Consider the following 21702-nt stretch of genomic DNA (forward strand, 5'->3'; position numbering starts at 1 on the left):
ATTAACTTTCACTTAATTTTCTTTTAATTTTATTTTGTTAAAGTAGGAAGACAATAAAACTACTCTACATAACCATAGTTTGACTACACTTGGATACTGCACGTTTGTCCTGGTTTCAGTTAGGATAGAGTTAATTTTCTTCCTAGTAGCTGGTGGAATGCTATGTTTTGGCTTAGGATGAGAAGAGTGCTGATAAAAAACTGATGTTTTAATTGTTGCAGAGCAGTGCTTACACCAAGCCAAGGACATCTCAGCTTCTCACTTTGTCCTGCCAATGGGCAGGCTGGGGGTGCAGCAAGAGCTGGGAGGGGACAGACCTAGGACAGCTGACCCAAACTAGCTAAAGGGGTATTCCATACCATCTGATGTCATGCTAAACAATATATAGGGGTGGCTAGCCAGGGTGAGGGGGCTGGACTGCTCGGGGTTAGGCTGGGCATCGGTCAAGCGGGTGGTGAGCAATTGCATTGTGCATCACTTGTTTTGTACACATTATTAGTAGTAGTACTATTATCTCATTATTATTATTATTATTATTATTATTATTATTATTATTATTATTATTATTATTATTATTATCCTGTCTTAATAAACTGTCTTTATCTCAACTCACAGGCTTCACTTTCCCATTTCTCTCCCCCATCCCAGAGAGGGAGGAGGAGGGTGAGCAAACAGCTGTGTGGTGTTTAGCTGCCGGCTGGGTTAAACCACGACAATGTTACTAAATTATGAAGTCTAAAGAAGGGCTTTAGATCTGTAAACGGATCCAGGATCTTTCAGTGGTGCCCATTGCCAGGACAAGAGGCAATAGTCACAGACTGGAACACAAGAGGTTCCCTCTGAACATCAGGAATCACTTCTGCGTTTTGTGTGTGGTGGAGCACTGGCACAGGTTGCCTAGAGAGGTTGTTGGGTATCTCCTTGGAGATCTTCAAAAGCTGCCTGGACATGGTCCTGGGCAAGCAGCTCTAGGTGCTTGAGCAAGCAGTTGGACCAGGTGACTTCCACAGGTCCCTTCCAACCACAACAATTTTGTGAATCTGTGCAATTCAACAAAAATTTAATCTGCTATCTTTTACCTGATCTTGTACAGTAACAAGGGCCAGTCCAACATCTGCTAAATGAAGAGAGAGTTCAGAAGGCAAAATGGTATAAAGCCCCAAGTACTTATTCTGTTGTTGTTCAGCCATTTTTTCAACAGCCTGGCGATGAGCAGTTACTTCACCAAGGAGAGACTAATTACAGAGAAATAATGCTGTTAGGAACAATGGGAAAACATCTGCACAAATTTAGCAAGCATAGACATTACTTGCATCTTATGACAAACACACTTGTTTTCAATTTTTTGTTTAATTATTTCATTAAAAAGAATTGTATCTTGAAATTCCCTGGATTCTAATTTATGATGGTCTGTCCAGTCCTCTGTTCCAGACTGACCACCTTTATATGGAAAATACTAAGTTTTCAGCAACTTCAGTAATTTATTTTAATTTGTTGCTTTTGTTTCTCCCAAGACTTATGAGACAGAAAAGAAATGCCACATTCTGTACATTCATGTTCTATAGTTCTTCCGCATTTTAAATGCAGGGGGAAAATTTCCTAAACAATATACTAGGTACGTAAGGTTGCACAAATGCAAATACTTATATACATCTTTAAAATAAGATATTGTAGCCTATCAGCTACTCCATGTTTTATTTATTTATTTTCTGGTGGCTTACTCAAAATCCATTTAATACTTTGTACTTTGAATTGATGGTGGTTTGGAAGCAATTAACACTCACTATGAAATTATGATGAAGACACATTAAAAACATCACAATTTAGAAATTGATAAATTTGATATACTTGCAACTCCTGAAGTTGAGTATCCACTTCCACATCAGGATTTAATAAATATTCCTTTGTTTCCTGGATCCAAGTCTTCACAATATTAATCTCTGCTTCGACTTCCTCGCGCTCTTTCAGCTCTTGTTTCACCAGCTTCACACCTTTTTTCACTTTCTGTTGCATACTTCAGAAACAGAAAAATTATTTGTGAAGAATTAAGGAAGTCTAAACATATTGGTTTGTCAAAAAACACTGAATAATAAGAAAAACAATGAATAGCCCCATATCCAGATTAATAAAAATCAGAGTAATGTAGCAACAGTTTACTAAAGTAGCAGACACTTTTAAGTTTCTCACATTCATTCTACAGTTCACACCTTTTTATTAGTGGTTTTATGTATTTTGACATTCATGCACAACTCTTCTGGGCAAATGCAAATGTACCAGACAGTACCAGACACCTACATCTGTGTTCAGCACCACAGTCTGTCCTTATTGTCAGTGGAGGAAACAGGCAATTCTGGGTCATGGTTTATGATGATTCATCATCATTCTAAAAGAAACTTTTGAAACAGGTCAGAAAAACTGTATCTTAGACTTGTCTATTTCTCTCCACTAATTAGGCAGCAAGAATTAACTGGGTCAGATGTCGATATCTATAAGCTAAAATAACATGAGATAAATTCTACCACTATTGGGATTTTCAGTGGCAGAATACCTAGGATAAGACACGGCTCAAGCATCTGAACACCATTTTTGATCCCGGGTCCTATCTCCACACTTACACTAAGACATAATTTCCACACTTTCCTCAAGAACTGCGATATCCTGTTAAAAAACAGAATACTTCAGATGTCAGATCAGTGAAAGATGTACAGGACTGAAGTTTGCAGCTCTTATGCATGTGACATGGATCTTATTTTGATATTCTGATATTTGATTTACACATGTATAATCTTTCAGAGCTGAATCATGCCTTACTTACACAAGCATGAAATCATCTCAGATGCTATTTCTTAGAAAACAATTCTAGGTGAAGAATGGAATTACAGAAGTGCTAATCTCTACACAATTTCTACAGTGATTGCTATTCTACTGTGATCAGTTATGCATAAACATAACTAACTTTGAACAGGCTAGGTGTAAGGTTTAAACTTTTCATTCCCTTTCTCTCTCTTCCCACTGTGGAGATCCAGTTAATGGCGTCTTGGTGCAGTTATGAAATGGATGTGAACCCTGAACCTTAACCATAAATTTTCCTGCTTTATATGACAGAGAAATACTTTAAATTTAGATAATACTTGTGTAAGGTACAAGGTAACATTTTAAGATGTCTTCTGTTTGCCTGTGCACTAAATTCCTTTGTGAAATTTACAAGATGCCTACTTTTGATACTGAAGTACTTCAAAGAGGAGAATCAAAGTGACAGACTAATCAAAAAAGATGATAAGATGAAATTGAAGTGTTTGAAGTCAGTTATAACTCTAATGTAGTTTATACAAGTCTTACATAAGTTACTACTATTAATGCAAGGCAGGAAGTACATATTCTACAATACATACAGTGGTGAAAAACTAATGGTAAAAATTTCTTTCAAAATTAAGGATTATTTAAATTTTATCTGATGTTTATTTTAAACATAAATATATTATTTAAGTATTATAATTGTTAATGATAATAAAAGTAATATTTGAACTGTTATTACTGAATTAATTTTAAGTTACCATTTTTTTCTAGTGAATCTTTTAAAATTCCTTACTTGTGGCATCGATCTTGCATTGCTTTGATTTCTTGCATGACTGGTAGTTCTTCCTGAGATGGAGGCTTTATTTCCACATCCTGAAGCATACTAAGGGCATGCTGTTTGACCAGACCCAAAGATGATAGCTGGTAATCCACTTCCAGAAGGAAGCTGCTGTGGTAATCCAGGAGTTCCAGGAGCTCTGTTTTAGAAGCCTTTTCTATTGAGCTTTCTGGTAAACGATCTTGTAGTTGATCTATTGCTACAGTGGCTTTCTCAATCTATGTAAAGAGATGCAGTCTCTTAATGAAATTAAAAATAATTTAGTAGAACTGATATAAAAATGTGCCAAGCCCTGTGCTGTATGCTGTAGAACAGTTGTGGTAAAGGGCTGATGCAACAATCTCTATAGATCTAAATCTGTGACCTAATGCTGCTAATTGTAGTTAGGTAGCCCTAGCTCTTCACACTGGACTAGGGCTTGCTAACAGTCTATTTTGTTATGATAAGTGTCTCCTTAAATATACATACTTTTGATCATTTATTATCTTTATTGCCATACAACTTAGACCTTTAACCCTTTATGCCCCTATTTGGCATAAGCCATATAAATAACAGAAAGATTATCCCTATTCTCAGAGAGACTGCAATCTGAGCATAAAATAAAGGACAATGACAAATAATGAGAGTCAGGTAGGATTTACGAAAAAAAAAGAGAGGCATGATCAGAGATCAGTAACAGGCAAAGATATCAGTGCACAAACTTAGAATTAGCAACTTCATTCTCTTCTGAAAAAAAAAAAAAATAAAGAGAGAGAGAGAGAGAATGACTTAATCTAGAACGTATTATTTGGGAAAGGGAAACAGAGGAGAAGATTCTGAAGAACAACCAGAAATCAAAATACCTCTGTTTTTACTGTATGTGTATACATACAGAAGAGCAGTGCAAGCCTTAGAGGCAGTGGTTCTAAACCTAGGTCTTCCACAGTTGTTTTGTTGCTGTTATTTTTCTTTTGTGACCTGAGAAGAATCACTGTACTTCCTAGTATTAGCTTTCTCTACCATGAAATTATTATTAATAAAATTGACTTGTTTGTTTCGCAAGACTTCATTATAATCTGTACTCAATGTTTGTGAAGGGCAGTATAAGGAGTGGAAACCCATGTACAGGTAGAAAAGGAGTTTCCAAAACCAGAAGTTACCTTATCATTAAACCCTTTCCATTCCTGTACTGCATCTTCCAAAATTTTCTCTTGTTCTTGGGCTACATTCTTGAGCCGTGTCCAGCGTTGCCAAACTGTTGTCATTGATCTACTTATAGTTGCCTTGCTGGCATCATTGCTAACTTTTTCCAGCTGTGAAGCCTTTTCCTCTAGAGCTGTGATCTTCTCATGGAAAGAATTCACTATGGACACAAGAGTCTGCAAAAGCAAAAATGAGCATTAAGAATGCAAATGGGCATTTTTTGTAATTTTTTTTTTTTTTTTTTTTTTTTACAACTCAATACATTTGCAAGTGGACAAGCCACTTCCAGCCACTGCAGGTTAAAAGGAGGTACCCTACATTGAGTGAGTTGGTTAGGTTCAGCTTATTGCACTGCAATACATTAGGTACAGTGACTGGAAGGACCTGGTCCAAATTGCAATTCTCTAGAAGCAGCAGCAATCTAGTGTAATCAGATTTTCTTTTTCTTGCTAACCCCTCAAAAGGGATGGAAATGAGCATTCAGGAACATTTTAATAGCAAAGATTTTAACCTCTATTATTAGAGCCTAAAAACAAACAAAAAAGCAATTCAAATGCTTGAACTCATCTATGTCATTTTAAAATCTAATATCATTTTAGATATCCAGGTGTACCAGGATATTCTCATGAAGCTGGAAGACATGACAGTGCTCTTACGGGAGTTTCCTGCCTATATGAAGAGACAGCTGGAGACCACATGGGATGTCTTAAGTCTCTCTAACTCACTATACCTAAGTATATTTAGGTAGCTGAATGGCAGCAGTGAGGGCAGCATCCTAAATGCTAGAGGATAAAGTAATTCTTGTAACATTTATTTCTTTTAGACTAAATGAGTTAATATTAAATCCTATTTTATTGTCCTCATAAAACTATTAAATATGATGCAGAAAGAGATGGAAATTTCTGTTCTGAATTTTGCATAGGGTACACAGTTTGGGGACTGTTAGGAATCTCCTGGATTCTTTCATTCCCCTACAGTCACAGATGCACAGACTAGAAAAAGATTACAAAATATCTGTCCCATTCATCCCACAAGTATAATGTGTGTTCTGCACAACACAAAACAGCTTGTAATGTGCTAAAACACCGATAAGCTACAGGAAAATATCTAAAAACTCAACTTTAGGTTTTCACAGGTAAAGACCTACATAAAAAAATTTTCATTTTTAACTGAAGGAAAAGGATTCCATATCATTTTCAGCACCTTACCTTATGTGTTAGCAACTTCTCTTCTGCTTCATGAGAAGAAGCAGCTTTAGCTAGTGAAAATTCAGATAATTTTTTCTCAGCCTCATTCATCACTTCAATAACCTTCTGTCTTGCTGTCTGATACTCCTGCCACTCAGAAGCACACCTTAAACAAATAAAATGTCAGAAAAATCAATTTAATGCAATATAAAACCATTATTTTCCAAGAAAGCGATAGACTATTGCTAAAGAGCACACATACAGAAATGTATGTTGCTGATTTTGAGCTCTGCCTTAGAGACAGATAGAAACTGTATTTATAGCTTGGCATTTAATAGCCTTTGATAGAATTTTCCTCAGTGACTTTGTCTAGGTTGTGTTTGAAACCCATCCAAACTTTTGGTATCCAGAACATTCTGGAATAATGAATAACACAGTAATGTTGGTTAAAACGGTATTTCCTTGTAGTTTAAAATGACAGAATCACAGAATTTCTAGGTTGGAAGAGACCTCAAGATCATCAAGTCCAACCTCTGACCTAACGCTAACAGTCCCCACTAAACCATATCCCTAAGCTCTACATCTAAATGTCTTTTAAAGACCTCCAGGGATGGTGACTCCACCACTTCCCTGGGCAGTCTGTTCCAATGTCTAACAACCCTTTCGGTAAAGAAGTTCTTCCTAAGATCCAACCTAAAGCTCCCCTGGCACAACTTAAGCCCATAATGTCTGCCTCAATTTTATTTGTTACTCCATGGTTCTTGTACTATGTAAAATAGCCATTCCCTATACATTCTCTCAGTGCTTTTCCAAGCTTTATAGAACTTTACCATATCTACACCTCAGGATCACACTGCTAGTCAGTGGCAGAAGTGAAAAACAGAATCTAAGAGTCCTGAATCCCAATATCTGCTTCTGTTACCAGTCGCACAGTTTACAATACTCCAGTTAGGTGACAAATCAAGTGTTGTGATCTCTTTCTTTCATCACTAACAAAGTGATGAAAGAAAAGGGAAAGGGAAAGGGAAAGGGAAAGGGAAAGGGAAAGGGAAAGGGAAAGGGAAAGGGAAAGGGAAAGGGAAAGGGAAAGGGAAAGGGAAAGGGAAAGGGAAAGGGAAAGGGAAAGGGAAAGCATACCTTTGCAACAGTTCTTGCTGGGTTTTTGAGTCTTGCTTTGTCCTTTTGCCCTTTTCTTCCAGTGCACCTAGATTCTGCACAAGCTCCTCTCTTACTGTGGCTTGGATAAAGGGCTCCATCTCAGACACCAGACCCTGTAACTCCTTCAAATGATTACTGAACTGACTTTCTGTGCTGAAAAATTCAATGTGGTTCCTTAGGTTCCCCTCCGAGTTCTCAACATCAAGACCATTTCCTGCTAAATGTAGAAATTCCTGAGCATCCTCAAGCCAGTCACTTGCTATCTGCATCACTTGGTAGTATCTTTGGCAACGGCTATACAGTTTATCCAAGGTAGCCTGAAATGGAAGTGAACATTATATAGACACAGACAAAAAATTCACACTAGCAACAAATATATCCTCATCAGAGTCTGGATTTTGCCCATGCCTGCTTTCTTTTCCCTGTAGTATATCTAAAACTTAGGTCTGGAGAGACCGGATGGAAGTAGGTTTTGAGTCAGTCAGCATTTCTATGCGCATGGATATGGGCATATTGAGAAAATCTTACTCCCCCTATGTTCACCAATGGCAACAGACCATGATCTAAGGTGTCAGAAAAAAAGACAACAAGATTATTAAAATGAACCCTTTCATGATGATTACAAACATCAAACCACACAGTCATATTTTTCAGCTTAATGAACGAGAAGCTAATGACACTGAGGATGCACTAACCTGTCTCATGTGTATAGCTTCTTGAACTTCACCATCTAGTTCTGTTAGCTCAGCAAGAGTGTTTTCCAAGTCAGCAGGTATTAGCTCCTTTGCTTTCATATATTTCTCTTTCTCTTTATTGCTCAGTGCATTCATCACTCTCAGGCTTGACTGCACTTCTTCCTGATGTATCTGAACTTTTCGGATTTCTTCTTGGATGCTTTGCAGTTTGAGGTCCAAAATCAGTGTTTCATTGAGTTCTGTTTTGATCCATCTCAGCCAGTCAAGTGAGCGGCAGATTTCTGTTTGGAAGTCTATGCTTTGCACAAGTCTGTTCTCACAGTCCATCACTGTGTCTCCAATGGCAGCATGCAAAGACTTTAGTTTGTCTTGCCAAGACTGCAGTTGGTGACTTGTTGTCTCACATGCAGATGGGTCAAGCTGAGGAGAAAGGGCTTCCATATGTTCAGTTATTCGCTTCAGAAGACTCCCTGAGTCTTGCAAGCTGCCCACTAGAGAATGGTATATTTTCAACTTTTCCTCTATTGGGAGCATTTCTTCATTTACCTTAATCTGTTCCTTCTTCACTGCTTCTAGCTGTGCTTCAAGTTGTGTACACATTTTCTCATGTTCCTGACATGCTTCTATTGTGTCTTCCAACAGGTTGATTTTCTGTTCTATTTGCCTCTTTAGCTTGTGATATAATGTGACAAGTTTTAACATTTCATCTGGTTGCCATGGCTGGCCAGTGCTTCTAAAGGCCTCCTTCTTCTGGTTTAGTTCATCCACTGCTGCACCAAGGCTCACCACTTCACCTAAGAGATCTCTGTAGGCCTGCTGAAGTGACACAGCTTCTTTGGCTAAAACAGCAGCTGGAGCTTTGTCCATATTAATAAATTGATCTTCTAGCTCAGTCAAAGCTTTAGTTGTCAACTCAATCAAAGAGGCATATTCTTTTCGAGCATAAATTGTTTCCCGAACCTTATGGAATTTATCTTTTGCCAGAGCAGTGACAGTATTAAATTGCTGAGGGAGAATGTTAAGCTTTTCATCCAGATAAGAATGATCCACTTCATTAAGTGATGGTAGGATTTCTTGGCCATCTCTTTGCAGAGCAAGCAATAGATTTTCATATTCTGGAGATTGCTCAAGAATCTGTTGATATTTGGACAACTGGGTGTACAGTTCAGAGTTACTATTCATTACATTAACTTCTGGGAATGTGACAATATCAGCTTGTTTTAGCCAATGGCAAACTTTATCCAAATCTTCTTTGAAATACTTCCTGGAAACTATATTTTTCTCCAGTTCTAACAGTCTCTGATTACACTTTTGTAAAACAGTGTCATATACATTCTGTAGTTCTTGCAGTTTACCTAACACCTCACTCTTTTCTTGTTCTGTTGCTTCTTTCATTAATTCCCTTCCTTGAGCCCACAGCCCAGTGACTTCATTTTGATAGGTCTTCAGGTTAGCCTGGGCATTCTTACAAGCCCTAATCTGTTTGTTCACATCTTCTGGAAACAGACAGATATGTTCTGGAAACATTACTTTCTTCTCATGTTGGTGAATTTGGTTGGTAGCTTGAAAGACTGCCATGAGAAACTGTGTCTTTTCAGATAGTGCTTTATTCAGGTGCTTTCTCCTCTGGCCAACCAGATCGCTGAGACAATCTACATGATGCTGTGCGTCAGAAAGTGCTTTCTGCAGCTCCTGCCTTTCATTGAGTCCTAGGTTGGTCATCACCCTGTCAGCATCTTTCACCAGCATCTTCAGAACAAGCTGTTTGGCTTCAAGCTCACTACAAATGGTAAGATGATCCATGAGAAGACTCTGAGCCAAATCTGGAGGAGGGCTCTGTTTAAGAGCCTCTGAGATACTAGGTTGCTGCTCCTCTGCCCATTCCATTAGTTCTTGAAATCTGGAATGCACCAAACTGAACTCTTCTAAGGTTGAAACAGAAACTTGAATTTTTCTTTTGACAAGGTCCTCCAGCTGAGTCCAGCGATGCTCAAAATGACCAAATTGCTCCTTTACTAATTCTTTGTCATCAAGATTTAGATGTTCCACCATCTTTTGTTTCTGATCTTTAAATTCTTCCAGAGCAAATCTCCTCTCCTGCAGTGCCAGTGCCAATTTTTGCAAAGCTTCAAGGTGCACATTTGTACTTTCAGCATCAGATCTGTTATCAAAATGGATAGGATAGAAATGAATGATTAGGAAGGAATTTTAAAAGAGATTAGGATAAATTATGAGCCCACTATATGTTGAAATCAACATCATATAAATACCTAGAGATATCAGATTCTTTTGAAGGTACTGGTCTTGAATATAAATTACAAAGTTTAACATTTTTATTTCTCTCTCTTTCACTTTCAATATGGTCATAAGGTTGACCAAACAAATTAATATCAGTAATGCACAGCATACAGGTTATATTTCCCATTCAAACAACCAGAACACAGTAACAAGAAGTAATGAAGTTGAATCTTGTTTCATTGCAGTAATAGCAGCAGTAGCAGACTTCTGAAATATTATACACAGCCTGTGTGTTTATGCTATACACGAGTGAAAAGCAGCTGCAACAATTTAGCAGCAGCAACTAAACTGAAATATAATAGTCTAATAGATTAAAAAAAATGACAACAAACACAAACGAAAAGTTCAAACAAAACAGTCAAAATGCTTGAAATATCAGAAAATGTTATAGCCCAAGATGGGCTATGCCTTAAAGACAAAGACTGAAGATACAGCTCCTCAAATTCTCTTTATTTCAATACAAGTAATTATGTTATAATTAATGGGGGGGGGAGGGGGGTGGTGCTGATTTAATTTAGGCATGGAAAAATGTATTTTTAGCAGATCCACTTAGAGACACTCTGTAAACTGCTCTTTCAGTGTATATATAATAAGCCTTGTGTGTGCTTTTCTTTTTTACCTAGCCAGGTTGTCCCACTCTTTTGTGAGCTTTTCCAAGAAAATTTCAACTACATTCATGCGATCATGGTAATTCCCTGTCCTCTGCAGATCCTCTTCCCTCTGTATGAGCAAACTGTGTGCCTGAAGGCAGAGTTCCAGCCACTGGTTGTTCAACTGTCCAATTTCCTTGTGTTCAGGTGATTCCTGTCCTTGGGTTAGTTTGTTTATCTTCTCAGTCACAGAGGTAAGAGCTGACTGCTTAGACTGTAACTTCTGATTGAATTCCTAAAAAAGATACAAACCAAAACCAATACGTTGTCACCTACTTTAAATTATATGATGAAATTTAAATACAAACTCTGAAATTAATATATTTTATAAGTACTACTTATCTGCCCAGGCAAATGTTGTGTAAATGTTAATTAGATAAAGGTTATGGGAAGGAAGAAAGCACTTTTTCCCCATCTTATCAGATGAGGACAGCAAACCAGAGCAGTTTCCCACTGCCAATGATAGAAAGAAATTAAAAGCAAGTGACGTCTTGTTGTCTAGGTGCCTGGCCTAACGCCTCTTCTACCTACATTATTACAAGCAAGATAATCAGGGTCTCATGAGAATTCATTCTGAAAATACTGTTTGTAGCTTTTTTTTTTCTTTTCTTTTCTTTTTTTTTTTCTTCTCCTTTTCATTAGGTACTGAAAAAAGGAAGCAATGCCAATGAGTCTGTGAACCCCACATCCATATTTTGCATTGTATCTATTCCCCCAATAGTGACCATTATTCTTGTTATTAATGAAACAAAGCCAACAGTTATTCAGGTATCATTACTATTTAAGTTAATAAACTCCAGTAGACAAATGAGCTAATCTGTACACACATTTACTGAATAAGTCCCAGAGAACCCAAGAAAAAAATATACATTATACTGACAGTTAAAATAATCAAATATTCTTTGGCACTTACACACTGTCTAGGGTAAATATAATCTTTTCCAAATTCTAGTTCCAATAACTAAGCAACTATGCCCAGCTCCAGCACTTTGCTGGGGTGATTCATTTTCACTGAGAGCTTTTGGAGTTCTGGAGAAGAGATGCTACTGCCCTTCTCTGCTTCATTCTTTGTTACTGTCTCAAATGGAGCTAGGCATCTTCCTACACCAGGGGAATACATGGGAAAAATACAGATTGCACCACATCTGACAGTACAACTGGTGCCTGTCATTCATAATAATCGGAAGTTCCTGACTGAAACAGTGAAGTACAGACTTCTGCCTCTTCACAGACACCTTTCATGATGGTTAGTGTAGCAGGTCTCAGACCACATTGTGCTGAGGTGTGTTCAAGAGCTACAGCTTTGTTTGACACTTCTTTAGAACAGAAAAGAAGTGCTGTTTACTTTTCAGCTAACTCCTGGCACATCAGAAAAGAAAACACGAAGTCTAGACGAAAAATGAAAAAGCCAAGCATTTAATCAGTTATCGAATACATAATTTGTTTTCCTGTTTCTTCTTGTTACCTTACTGATGTTTGAGATGTGTGCAGAATAACCATGGAAAATATCTGAAATGACGGAGGACCTGAAGGCATTAATCTCACTACTGAAGGTAAATTAAATTGGTTTTCCATTATGCCAATGCTCCTGTGCTTTTCAGTGTCCAGCAAAATTGAATAGTTTCCTAGACTGATTTTGAAATAGAACTGAATGATTTACAAGCACTGGAATCAAAGAACTTAGCAAGCACAAGTTGCAGACCTTATTTTCATATCCACTGCAATCAGAAATTAGACTTTTAAAAGTAAAGGCAAATCAAAACAGTAGGCTGCAAACTGTCTGCTGTTAAAAGGAAAAGGAAACAGAAAAGGAAAAAACACAGAAAAATAGTATTGTGCTGTGTTTTGCTCCCTGTGTTACCCTTTAGCATCAATAATGAAACCTTCTTTCCACTGTCTTCACTGTTCTTGCTTAGAACATATTAGCAATTCTATGCAACACATGTATATAGCAAGTATTGTAATTAAATCAGCCATAGGATGAATGTCTTCTTTAACTTCTGCTCTTAACCTCGTCTCCTTACCTTAACCTGGAGTACCATATTCTGGGCAATGTTTAGCTCCAACTCTGCACGTCTCCTTTTCAAATTCTGTAGTTGTTGATCTGCATCCTGGAAATATATCCAGAGCTCAGCCTTCATTTGTTTTATCTCTTCCCAACCTTGAGCCAAATACTGTGAGTTCATTATCTGTTGCTCAATCTAGCAGAAAAGAAAAGGAAAGAAAAGAAAAGAAAAGGAGTAGGAATGCTTTAATGCAGCTATTTTTGGGGCATCAGATGATGAATACCTTCTTCCTCCCAGCACAATACTTTATTCACAACAAATTCCTGTACTAGATTCTGAAGGGGCTAATATTATTCACAAAGACACTTAACCTTCAAAAGTTGTAAAAATCAAACCTATCCAAGGAAAGCTGTGAAAAAATTCACCCTTGAGTGCAGCAAGGATATTTATATATGTATTTTGAAGTGTTCTAAGTCTTCAGTTGAAGCTTAAATTAACTGTGTAATTTGTAATGCATATTGCGTACCAAGAATTGTGGAGGACTATTCCCTATATGCCTTCACAATGACCAAAAAACACTTAAACAAAACACTTTAATTTTAATTTGCCTAGCCCAGTAATTTTGCCTATATGTCTTTTGTAAAATGCTGAGCAGAACAATGCTTACTGGATATAAGCCCATTAATCAGTTTACACTAATTAGCCACAGAGCTTCTTTTGCTTCAAACCAGAAGTAGGGTGCCTTTAAGGTTTAGACTCTCAATCAATTCAATATATCTGAGTGCTGCCTTGTCTGTGATTTCTTTCTTTATTTTTTTTTATTTTTATTTATTTTTTTTTCCCCCACTGCTTTATATATATAGAAGAAGAATCTCATTTTGATGTTTGGGATGCTTTCTAGTTACTCAATATTTGGACTGCAGTTTTTTTGTATGGATTACTTGGATTTGCACAATTTACTTCTCTAGTATGAAAGACTGTTACTGTATGTTTTATATTTTTACTCTTCGTAGAAGTAGTTTCAGGAGTTTTGTGTGTGTGTGCATATGTGAAACTAAAACTTTAATGGTTAAAAACCCAGGAATCCTAACAATATAATTTTTCTAATAAGCTATGTTTATTTTATTTTAAAACAAATCATTAAGGTAATTTGAAACTTAAAATTGAGGTAGGCTTCTATACATTCATATGCTAAAATTGATGCATTCTGGATAAATTACATAGATTTATGAATTGACTTATAAAAATAATGATTATAAAGAATATATTAGTATATCTTAATAAGAAGAACATCAGTCTACTGTTGAATAAATAAATAAATATGCTTAATATTTAATTAAAAATAAGAATTAACTGAGTTATGTTTTATGAAGACAAATAATTTGGAACTGGTTTTCTTCATTATGATGTCATATGTGTGGCTTTAGGACATTTTTTAGCACCTCAGTACCTCTCACATCCTTTGTCTCTTTTCTTTTTATTACTGCCAGGATAGCATTGTGTCAATTTTATAATATCTATATTATATATCTATATATACGTATTTAAAAAAAAAAAAAAGATAAAATGTTTTTGAATTAAATACTTAAGATGAATGTAAGATATAAGATAACATTTCTTTAAACCATTACCCAAGATGACCGTCTTAAAAGAGGACAGATGACAGCAGTTAAAGCTCTAAATAGGATTAAAAGCTCATTATCTTGTACCATTTGTTTTGTTTGTTGAATATCTGTTGCTGTACTTTTCACTGTGGCATCTGACAGATCACACATGGAGCACAAAAGATCCAAATATGTATTAGCTTGTTCCTGCAGAGCCCGGAAATGTTTCACCTGAAGGAAGACAATCCTCATATAAACTCAGCTTGTGGAATATTTCTTATTTTATTAAAATCACATTTCAGTGTTTAAAATTTAGCTCATTACTACCAAGAGAAGAAATGTAGACATATGCTATTTTATTACAAACAATGTAAAAAACATGGAAAAGAGTAACTCTTAAAAATTTGATTATCATTGTCCATTTAGCAAAGTACTCAGTGACATGCATTACCTACCTTATTTCTTTATAATTAGGAGGTTTGGATAGACACACATAGAGTTTCAGAAAGGTGACTTACTTTCCCAAGGTAAATGGGAAGCAGGGCTTTATCCAATTATTAAAGTGTCTTGTTGCCTATACCTATAAAAATCTCTTGTATCACAATAGATCATGGAGGATCCAAACCAGTGGCAAAACAAGTTCTCCACACCCTCTGAAACCCTCTCAACATCTACAACTGACAAGATCTGACAACACTATTCTGTTGAGGGTTGTTCCTCTTGCTGTTGTTCATAGAAGCCCATCTCTCTCATGAAGATTTTCCTCATTTCAACAAGAAAATGGTGGTATCAGTGTCAAAAAGCAGGCTTATACCTGCATATAACATACCTCCTAGAGTCCCAGAGAGGAGGGTGAGTGACCACTCATAGGGCCAGTGGTGGGTCCTTGTAAACGAGAAGTTGAATACACCGCAGTGCGCCCTTGTGGCAACCCTGACTTACTGCATTAGCAAGAAAGCTGAGAGCATGCTCCAGGAAGGGATTATCTTCCTGTGCTTAAACTTGTTAGGCTGAGCCTGGTGTATTGGGTTCAAGTTTTCCTCTTAACAGAAGAGATATTGGCAAGCTGGTGCAAGTTCAGCAAAGAGGTAGTGTATACGGGGCAGTAGCATGTGGCATTTAGGCAGGTCTGAAGGAAAAGGGTTTGTCTAACCTAGAGAGGGGATGCTAATTGCCATCTCCTATTATTTAAAGGGTAGAAGGACAGATATCTAGAAGACAGACACACTGTTCTCAGTGTTAAGCAGAAAAAGGACTAGAGGAAAGGGAAATCAAAATCTCTAGTATTTCAAGGTCTCAAGCTATATGGTAAATGAGAAAGCCTTGAATTTCTGCATTTTTTTGTGTCAAACCAGGTTAGTTTGAAAACAATGTACAAATCCAGTGATGACATATATTAAGTTACTAAAAATAATCAGAAAACAAATAAAACATCCTTAATCACTAATGTGAGCTGGAGGCATTTCTATACTATCAGACTGAAAACTTATTTTAATTGACTGATCAACAGATTCTGTGTTGATGGTACTATGAAACCAGCTGTCATGTAGGAGCTTTAGTAGACAAAGATAAGCAATTAGACAAGCAGAAAGAAACAACCTCTCTGCTAAACACATCTATGGAATATCTGAGCAGTTTTATCTAATTAGCCAGCATTTTCAAGTAGCATATTTCTAAGTATTAAACAGAGCTAACAAAAGCCCTGTGTGATTTTTCACCTAAAGTTATTTTTCCTTCAAGGTACTCCTTTTTGAGCTGGGGACAAAAAATGAGGCTACACAGGTGTCTGAGGAGGCTAGAGGGAGTACCTAATTTCTATTAATATAAAGCTCTTACGTGAAATCACCTCATTAAGGATAACTGAGCATATTCAAGTGTTGAACTGTTACCTGTTTAACTGCATCTGCCAGGCTGAAGGGTGGCCAGGTACTTGGCTTTAATTCTGACTGTATTGTAGACAGCCAAGTCTGGCACTGTTGTAGGGTATCCTGATGATTAACATGCTTTTGGAGTTCATGTTCCAAACTCTGGTATACCTAAAATAAACAATTTGGAACTTCATTACATTTTCAAACACCATTATTGTCTCTCTTCCCACACCTTGCAAACTGCAGAAGAAAAGAGAACTGCTAAGACTGTAGTTACTTTAGCCCTTGTACAAACTACCAGACAATATCTAAAGCATAGCTACTGGAAAGAGAAAATAGAGGTGAAAATGAAGAGTATTTTCTCTAATTTCTGTATTCTTGTCCATCATTTTACCATTGTTATAGTATGAGGTTTTACCTCAACAACTCTTACTTCTTACTGACTCTGAAGGCTTTTTTTTTTTTTTTTTTTTTTTTTGAAACCATGCTGTCCTGATCTCCTAATCGATCGGAACTGACCCAGTTAGCCCTTCTTTATTGTTCTGGTTTAACTAAGACAGACAGTATTTTCTTGTACATAATTAAGACCAATTATTTATGTATTTAAACAACTGGCACTAAAAGTGTAATTTGTTCCATCGTTTTTGAAGTAGGAATAGCTTTATTTTCTTGATGTGACTGCTCAGAAGCTTCGGTAACATGAATGCTGCAAGGGAGTGAAGAAATTAAGTACAAACTTCTGGATGGTACGCAGCTAGTTCTGCTGGCTGCAAGGCAACATTTGGATCACAAGAAATTCGTCTGCACCACAGTAATGATGAAATGCTATATTAGGAGCCTATAGGCTCAATTTATTTTGAAACAGTAGAAATTTATACCATTTGAAGAAACAGAAAGCAATTACAGAAAAAAAAAATGTTGTTCTTAAACTGTATTAAAAATGTTTTTTGAAACAAGACTCACCCTTTGGGCTGTACTGCATATGGCAGAATAGCTGTCCCTTGTCCCCTGAAGATGGCTTTGTATATTTTGCTTAAATTTTGCTTGAAGATGTTCTGTGCATTGGTTGATCAAATAATCACCTTTACTCTTCAGGTTGTTCAAACGATCTTCAAATCCTGCAATTTCTTCCATGATAGCCTAAGAAATAGTTAACATATTTTGAATAATATTTTAAATTTAGAATGTGTTCTGATCACTCCTTGTCTTCAGACGTGGACAAAGGTTTTCAGGCAATGTGTATTGTTACAGTCAAGCTATTAGAATACACTTTCATTGTAAAATCATTGTCAAAAGTCTTTACAGAGATATTCCACAGAAATGTTTGCAGTACTGTTGTAACGTGTAAACATTATATGCTCATGCCCCAAAACAGAGTGCCCTTTGTCTTCCTTTGATCTCCAGGGTTGCATCAAATTCTCTTGTGTCTTATGCTAAGGACAAAACCTGATGCTGAATCATATCTTATTCCATGAGCTCTTCAACTGTAGAAAGATCTTTGCATCAGATTTGGCTGAGCCAATTTTTTATACCAAGAGGTTACTTAAAGGATAATATGCTAATCACAGTGAGGTAAAAGGTTTCAATACTCGCCCTTGGAAACTCAGTTTCTAAGTGTGTATGTGGTGGTGGGGATTGGATTATGCTTTATTTTATTTTACATAAAGTATCAGTAACTGAGGTAGTGAGTGCTTATGACTGATAACATCAGTAACAATATCTTGAATTAAATCAATAGATGAAATATGACACCTTAATACTTGAAAATTTATTATTATTTTTCCTTAAGTGTCAGAATCAAAAACACCTTAGGAGTAAAAAGACCCTAATCTGCCTTTTGTGGTCTATTTCTTGGAACTTCTCATAAAGAGTCTGACATGAAATTCAGATCAGAGTACAACAAAGCTCTTGTGCAGATTCAATTTGATCCAAGATACAGTGCTACAACAAAGTAAATATGTTCATTGTGTTAATGACACTGGTGCTCATTTTCACTGTTAACAGTAGGAGGAATAAAACAGATGAATGAGAAATAACTAGAGCTTTGGAGTGAAGACACAGAAGCAGAGAAGAAAAATTCCAATTTACCCAATAAAGAAGGTTTACCAAAGTAACAAACCCACCTTATGGTTGGCTAGTTGCTGAGTGATTATCTCAAGATTGTTACTCTCCATGAGGTCAGGGCTAACCAGCCTGCTGGACATATGTAGTAACCATTTCTCTCCTTCTTGCAAATCACTATTGTAATCCTCATGTTCTTTTACTCTCACCTCTAAAGTGTCAACATATGCCTGCAGGTTCACAATGACCAAAATTAAAACATAAGAATAATAAAAACAAAACAAAATAAAACAAAACAAAACACCAAGATCTTGAAAGCATAATAAGAATCTTCCAAATTTATATTCCTGTGAGTGAGTCCTGTCATTAGACTGTTAAACCAGATACCAACAGGGTTAGTTGTGTGAAAAAAATCTATGGTACTGAGTGGCATTTTTATTTAGGGTGAAATAGTATACTGAGAAGGTTGAAGAAAACAGTGAAGATTCTGTTTCTTTGAGAAAATAAACATTGTTAACTTGACATTAAATTCATTTCAAAATAGCTATTACAGACACTGAGAGACTGCAAATGACCTACCAAATGCTATGGTTAGGTATTTGCTGCCTTTATACGTACATCTACTTGTGACTGTAGCACACAAAACCATGAGTAAATACATTGAGATAATATTATTTTTCCCCCCTTTAAAAAAGCTTTTCATGTACTTTACTGAATTTAACTCATCCAAATTATGTCTACTACAACAGATATCAGTTTTGTGGTACAAAACAGGCTGTACAAATTTAAAAATCAGCTGTGAAAAAAATAATATATTATTGGATGGATGGATTGGAAATTAAAAGGACTTTAATAAGATGGTTTAAGGACTTAATATGATGAATAATGATGGTAATGAATATATGATGACATATACACAACACGTATAATGATAATAATAAAATAATAAACTATTAATTACATTATTAATAAAAATAAATAATTAAAATATTGTTAAAATAAATTAATAAATTATTAATAAAATAATTTAAGTTAAATAATGATGAAAATAATAACATTCATAATGAATAACGATTAAGATGGTAAAAGGACTTTAACTTAATTTGTGGAGCTTTTCCTTGTTAGGGGTATAACCTATTAAAAGCTGTAGCCATAATCATACTTAAGGACGTATTTAGTATTGGGTGTTTCAAAGTATTACTGTATGTAGATTCATGTAGACTCATGTAGATTCATGTAGACTCAATGAATCAATGAATCAATGTTAATTTATATTGTCCTTGCTGAATTAACTTGAATCCATCTTACAGTTCATTTTCTTCAGTGACCTCCATTCAGTAGTGAAACTAGATTAAATGAAGTTTGTGTGAGATGTAGCAGAAGCAAGAGACAAATAAAAGGTAAGGAAACCTAACTGGCTCTGTGTGCAGGGTGTAACATTATAGAAGTATGAAACAAATAGTCAACTTCTCAAAGAGGGGAAAAATATAGTAATTTGGAAGAACCTTAATTTTTCTTTCTGACTTTTTACCTTTGTTGCACTGCAGAGTTCCTGGTAACTGCTCTGAAGGTCTTGAATGTTGCTCTTTAGAGTCACATCATTCACCAGATCAAAAAGTGCTTCTCCCTTTTCAATCACTGATTTTATTGAAGGCTCGTGGGACAGAACGGTCTGCTGTATGGACTACAGTGCAAGCAAGAATTGTGAAATATTAATTGAGCACTGAAGATCTATTTCATTCGCTCACCTTTGATCTGAAGTATGGCCGTATATCATACTTTCCAGATGAGAAGAACTTTGCCACTACTGTGGGACTATATTTTTCCAGCTATGCCCTGAGACAACAGCTTTGCAGGAACATAACAGCAATTGATCCTTTTGTGATTGCCTAGTAGCATGCCTAACAATTTGGAGCTGCTAAAGGAAAGTGAGTTAATATGTGTGAATGGTTAAATGCTAAGGATAAAATTTGCTCTGAGGAACAAATTCTGTAAATAGGTGGGCAATCATCACCAAATCCCTGCCCTTAGGGAGATAATATATAACAGATTAATGCTTAAGTCTTGAATATAAAGGGTATCCAGTCTGAGCTCCTGTTGTCATTGTTGCGCTACTGGGTCAGACAGCATAGTACATGGCAGTATCTATCACTTAGCAGTGAGATACAAGCTCCTCAAACATGTAGCAAGCAAGCACACAGATCTTCTATATGTCTGAGTATTTAAGCTTGCAGGAAGATGGGGTGGATAAGTGGTTTGGAGAGAAAGCCTGAGTGCTGTGCAAGTACTGCTCAGCAACAGCAAAAGCATTGGTATGCTGACAACACTGTTTTAGCCATAAATGCTAAACACAGAGTTGTATGGGCTGCTATGAGGAGAGCTGTCTTCATTCCAGCCAGGCCCAGTGTACATCTTACGAAACGTATGGAAGCCTGGAGTATTTCATAAAAGCATCATTAAGATAGGCAACAGTTTTGATCTCAATTATTTTCTACTCACTTTTACAAGTGGAAAAAAAAATCATAAAAATGTTAATTAAAAACAGAGGAAGCCATAGCAGCTGACTGTCCTGGATGTCAGTTGAGCTGGGACATTCAGCTTTAACCAGAAAGATGATTAAGCAAATGTAGACAGGGGAAATGTCTGCAGAGAAGAGAGACCAATTATTTTCTGTCCTGGCTTAAATGGAAGTTAACTCTGTTGATGTCAAAGGAATTGCTCACATGTAAAAATAGAAATAGAATTTTGTTTCATAACAGGACATTTTCAAATGTAGAAGCCTTATTAAAACTTTCACTTTGCATATCTATGTGCCCACTCTGATTCATAGGTGTAGGCATTATGCATCTTTTCACTTTTTTGCTAATTTAGACACCCAGATCAGAGATATCTCATAAATCTATTGAGGGCACTTGAACAGACACTTGCATCAGATTTGTTGCAAGTCTATAGGTCAAAATTCATTCAATAGTGCAATGATATGATCAGTTTTTACCTTATATTTGGACAACTGGGCCTTCTTCTCATAGAGTTCACTCTTTGGCTCCACTGGAGCATGTAACATGGTTTGGTACTCTGTGAGCCACTGAGTCTGTGCCTTGTATTTGTCTGAGAACTCCTTTGCCAACTGAAGGCATTTTTCTGAAGTCATGTGTTCTTTCCTGATGGATCCAGCCAACTCTTCAAGCTGTTCCACATGATCACCAATTTCTTTTCTTAACTGGTCAACTTCATTTTCTTCCATGTACTTTATAGCTCGCTCCCCCTTCTCACGGGCAGATTTTAGTAAACTGTGGCCTATGTCCATATCACTCAGCAGCAGCTGTGAAAGAAATGTTGGTTAACAGAAAATGCATACA

General features: G+C 36.4%; 1 protein-coding gene across 2 annotated transcripts in view; it reads right to left on the bottom strand.

Annotated features, from left to right (window-relative positions):
• Window positions 1-21702, bottom strand: part of SYNE1 (spectrin repeat containing nuclear envelope protein 1) — a 308749-nt gene that overhangs the window by 120805 nt on the left and 166242 nt on the right. For both annotated transcript variants that reach the window (XM_038177603.2, XM_038177600.2), the window contains 15 exons: window positions 21339-21665; window positions 19875-20027; window positions 18406-18573; window positions 17246-17422; window positions 16304-16450; window positions 14520-14645; window positions 12829-13005; window positions 10774-11039; window positions 7857-10017; window positions 7141-7478; window positions 6025-6169; window positions 4774-4992; window positions 3590-3852; window positions 1849-2014; window positions 1080-1235 (listed from right to left, as the gene is read on the bottom strand). In XM_038177603.2, coding sequence (XP_038033531.2) covers window positions 1080-1235; window positions 1849-2014; window positions 3590-3852; window positions 4774-4992; window positions 6025-6169; window positions 7141-7478; window positions 7857-10017; window positions 10774-11039; window positions 12829-13005; window positions 14520-14645; window positions 16304-16450; window positions 17246-17422; window positions 18406-18573; window positions 19875-20027; window positions 21339-21665 — 4989 coding nt within the window. The remainder of the gene's footprint in view (window positions 1-1079; window positions 1236-1848; window positions 2015-3589; window positions 3853-4773; window positions 4993-6024; window positions 6170-7140; window positions 7479-7856; window positions 10018-10773; window positions 11040-12828; window positions 13006-14519; window positions 14646-16303; window positions 16451-17245; window positions 17423-18405; window positions 18574-19874; window positions 20028-21338; window positions 21666-21702) is intronic.

Source organism: Anas platyrhynchos, chromosome 3, assembly GCF_047663525.1.
Source record: "Anas platyrhynchos isolate ZD024472 breed Pekin duck chromosome 3, IASCAAS_PekinDuck_T2T, whole genome shotgun sequence".
Lineage (NCBI taxonomy): Eukaryota > Metazoa > Chordata > Aves > Anseriformes > Anatidae > Anas > Anas platyrhynchos.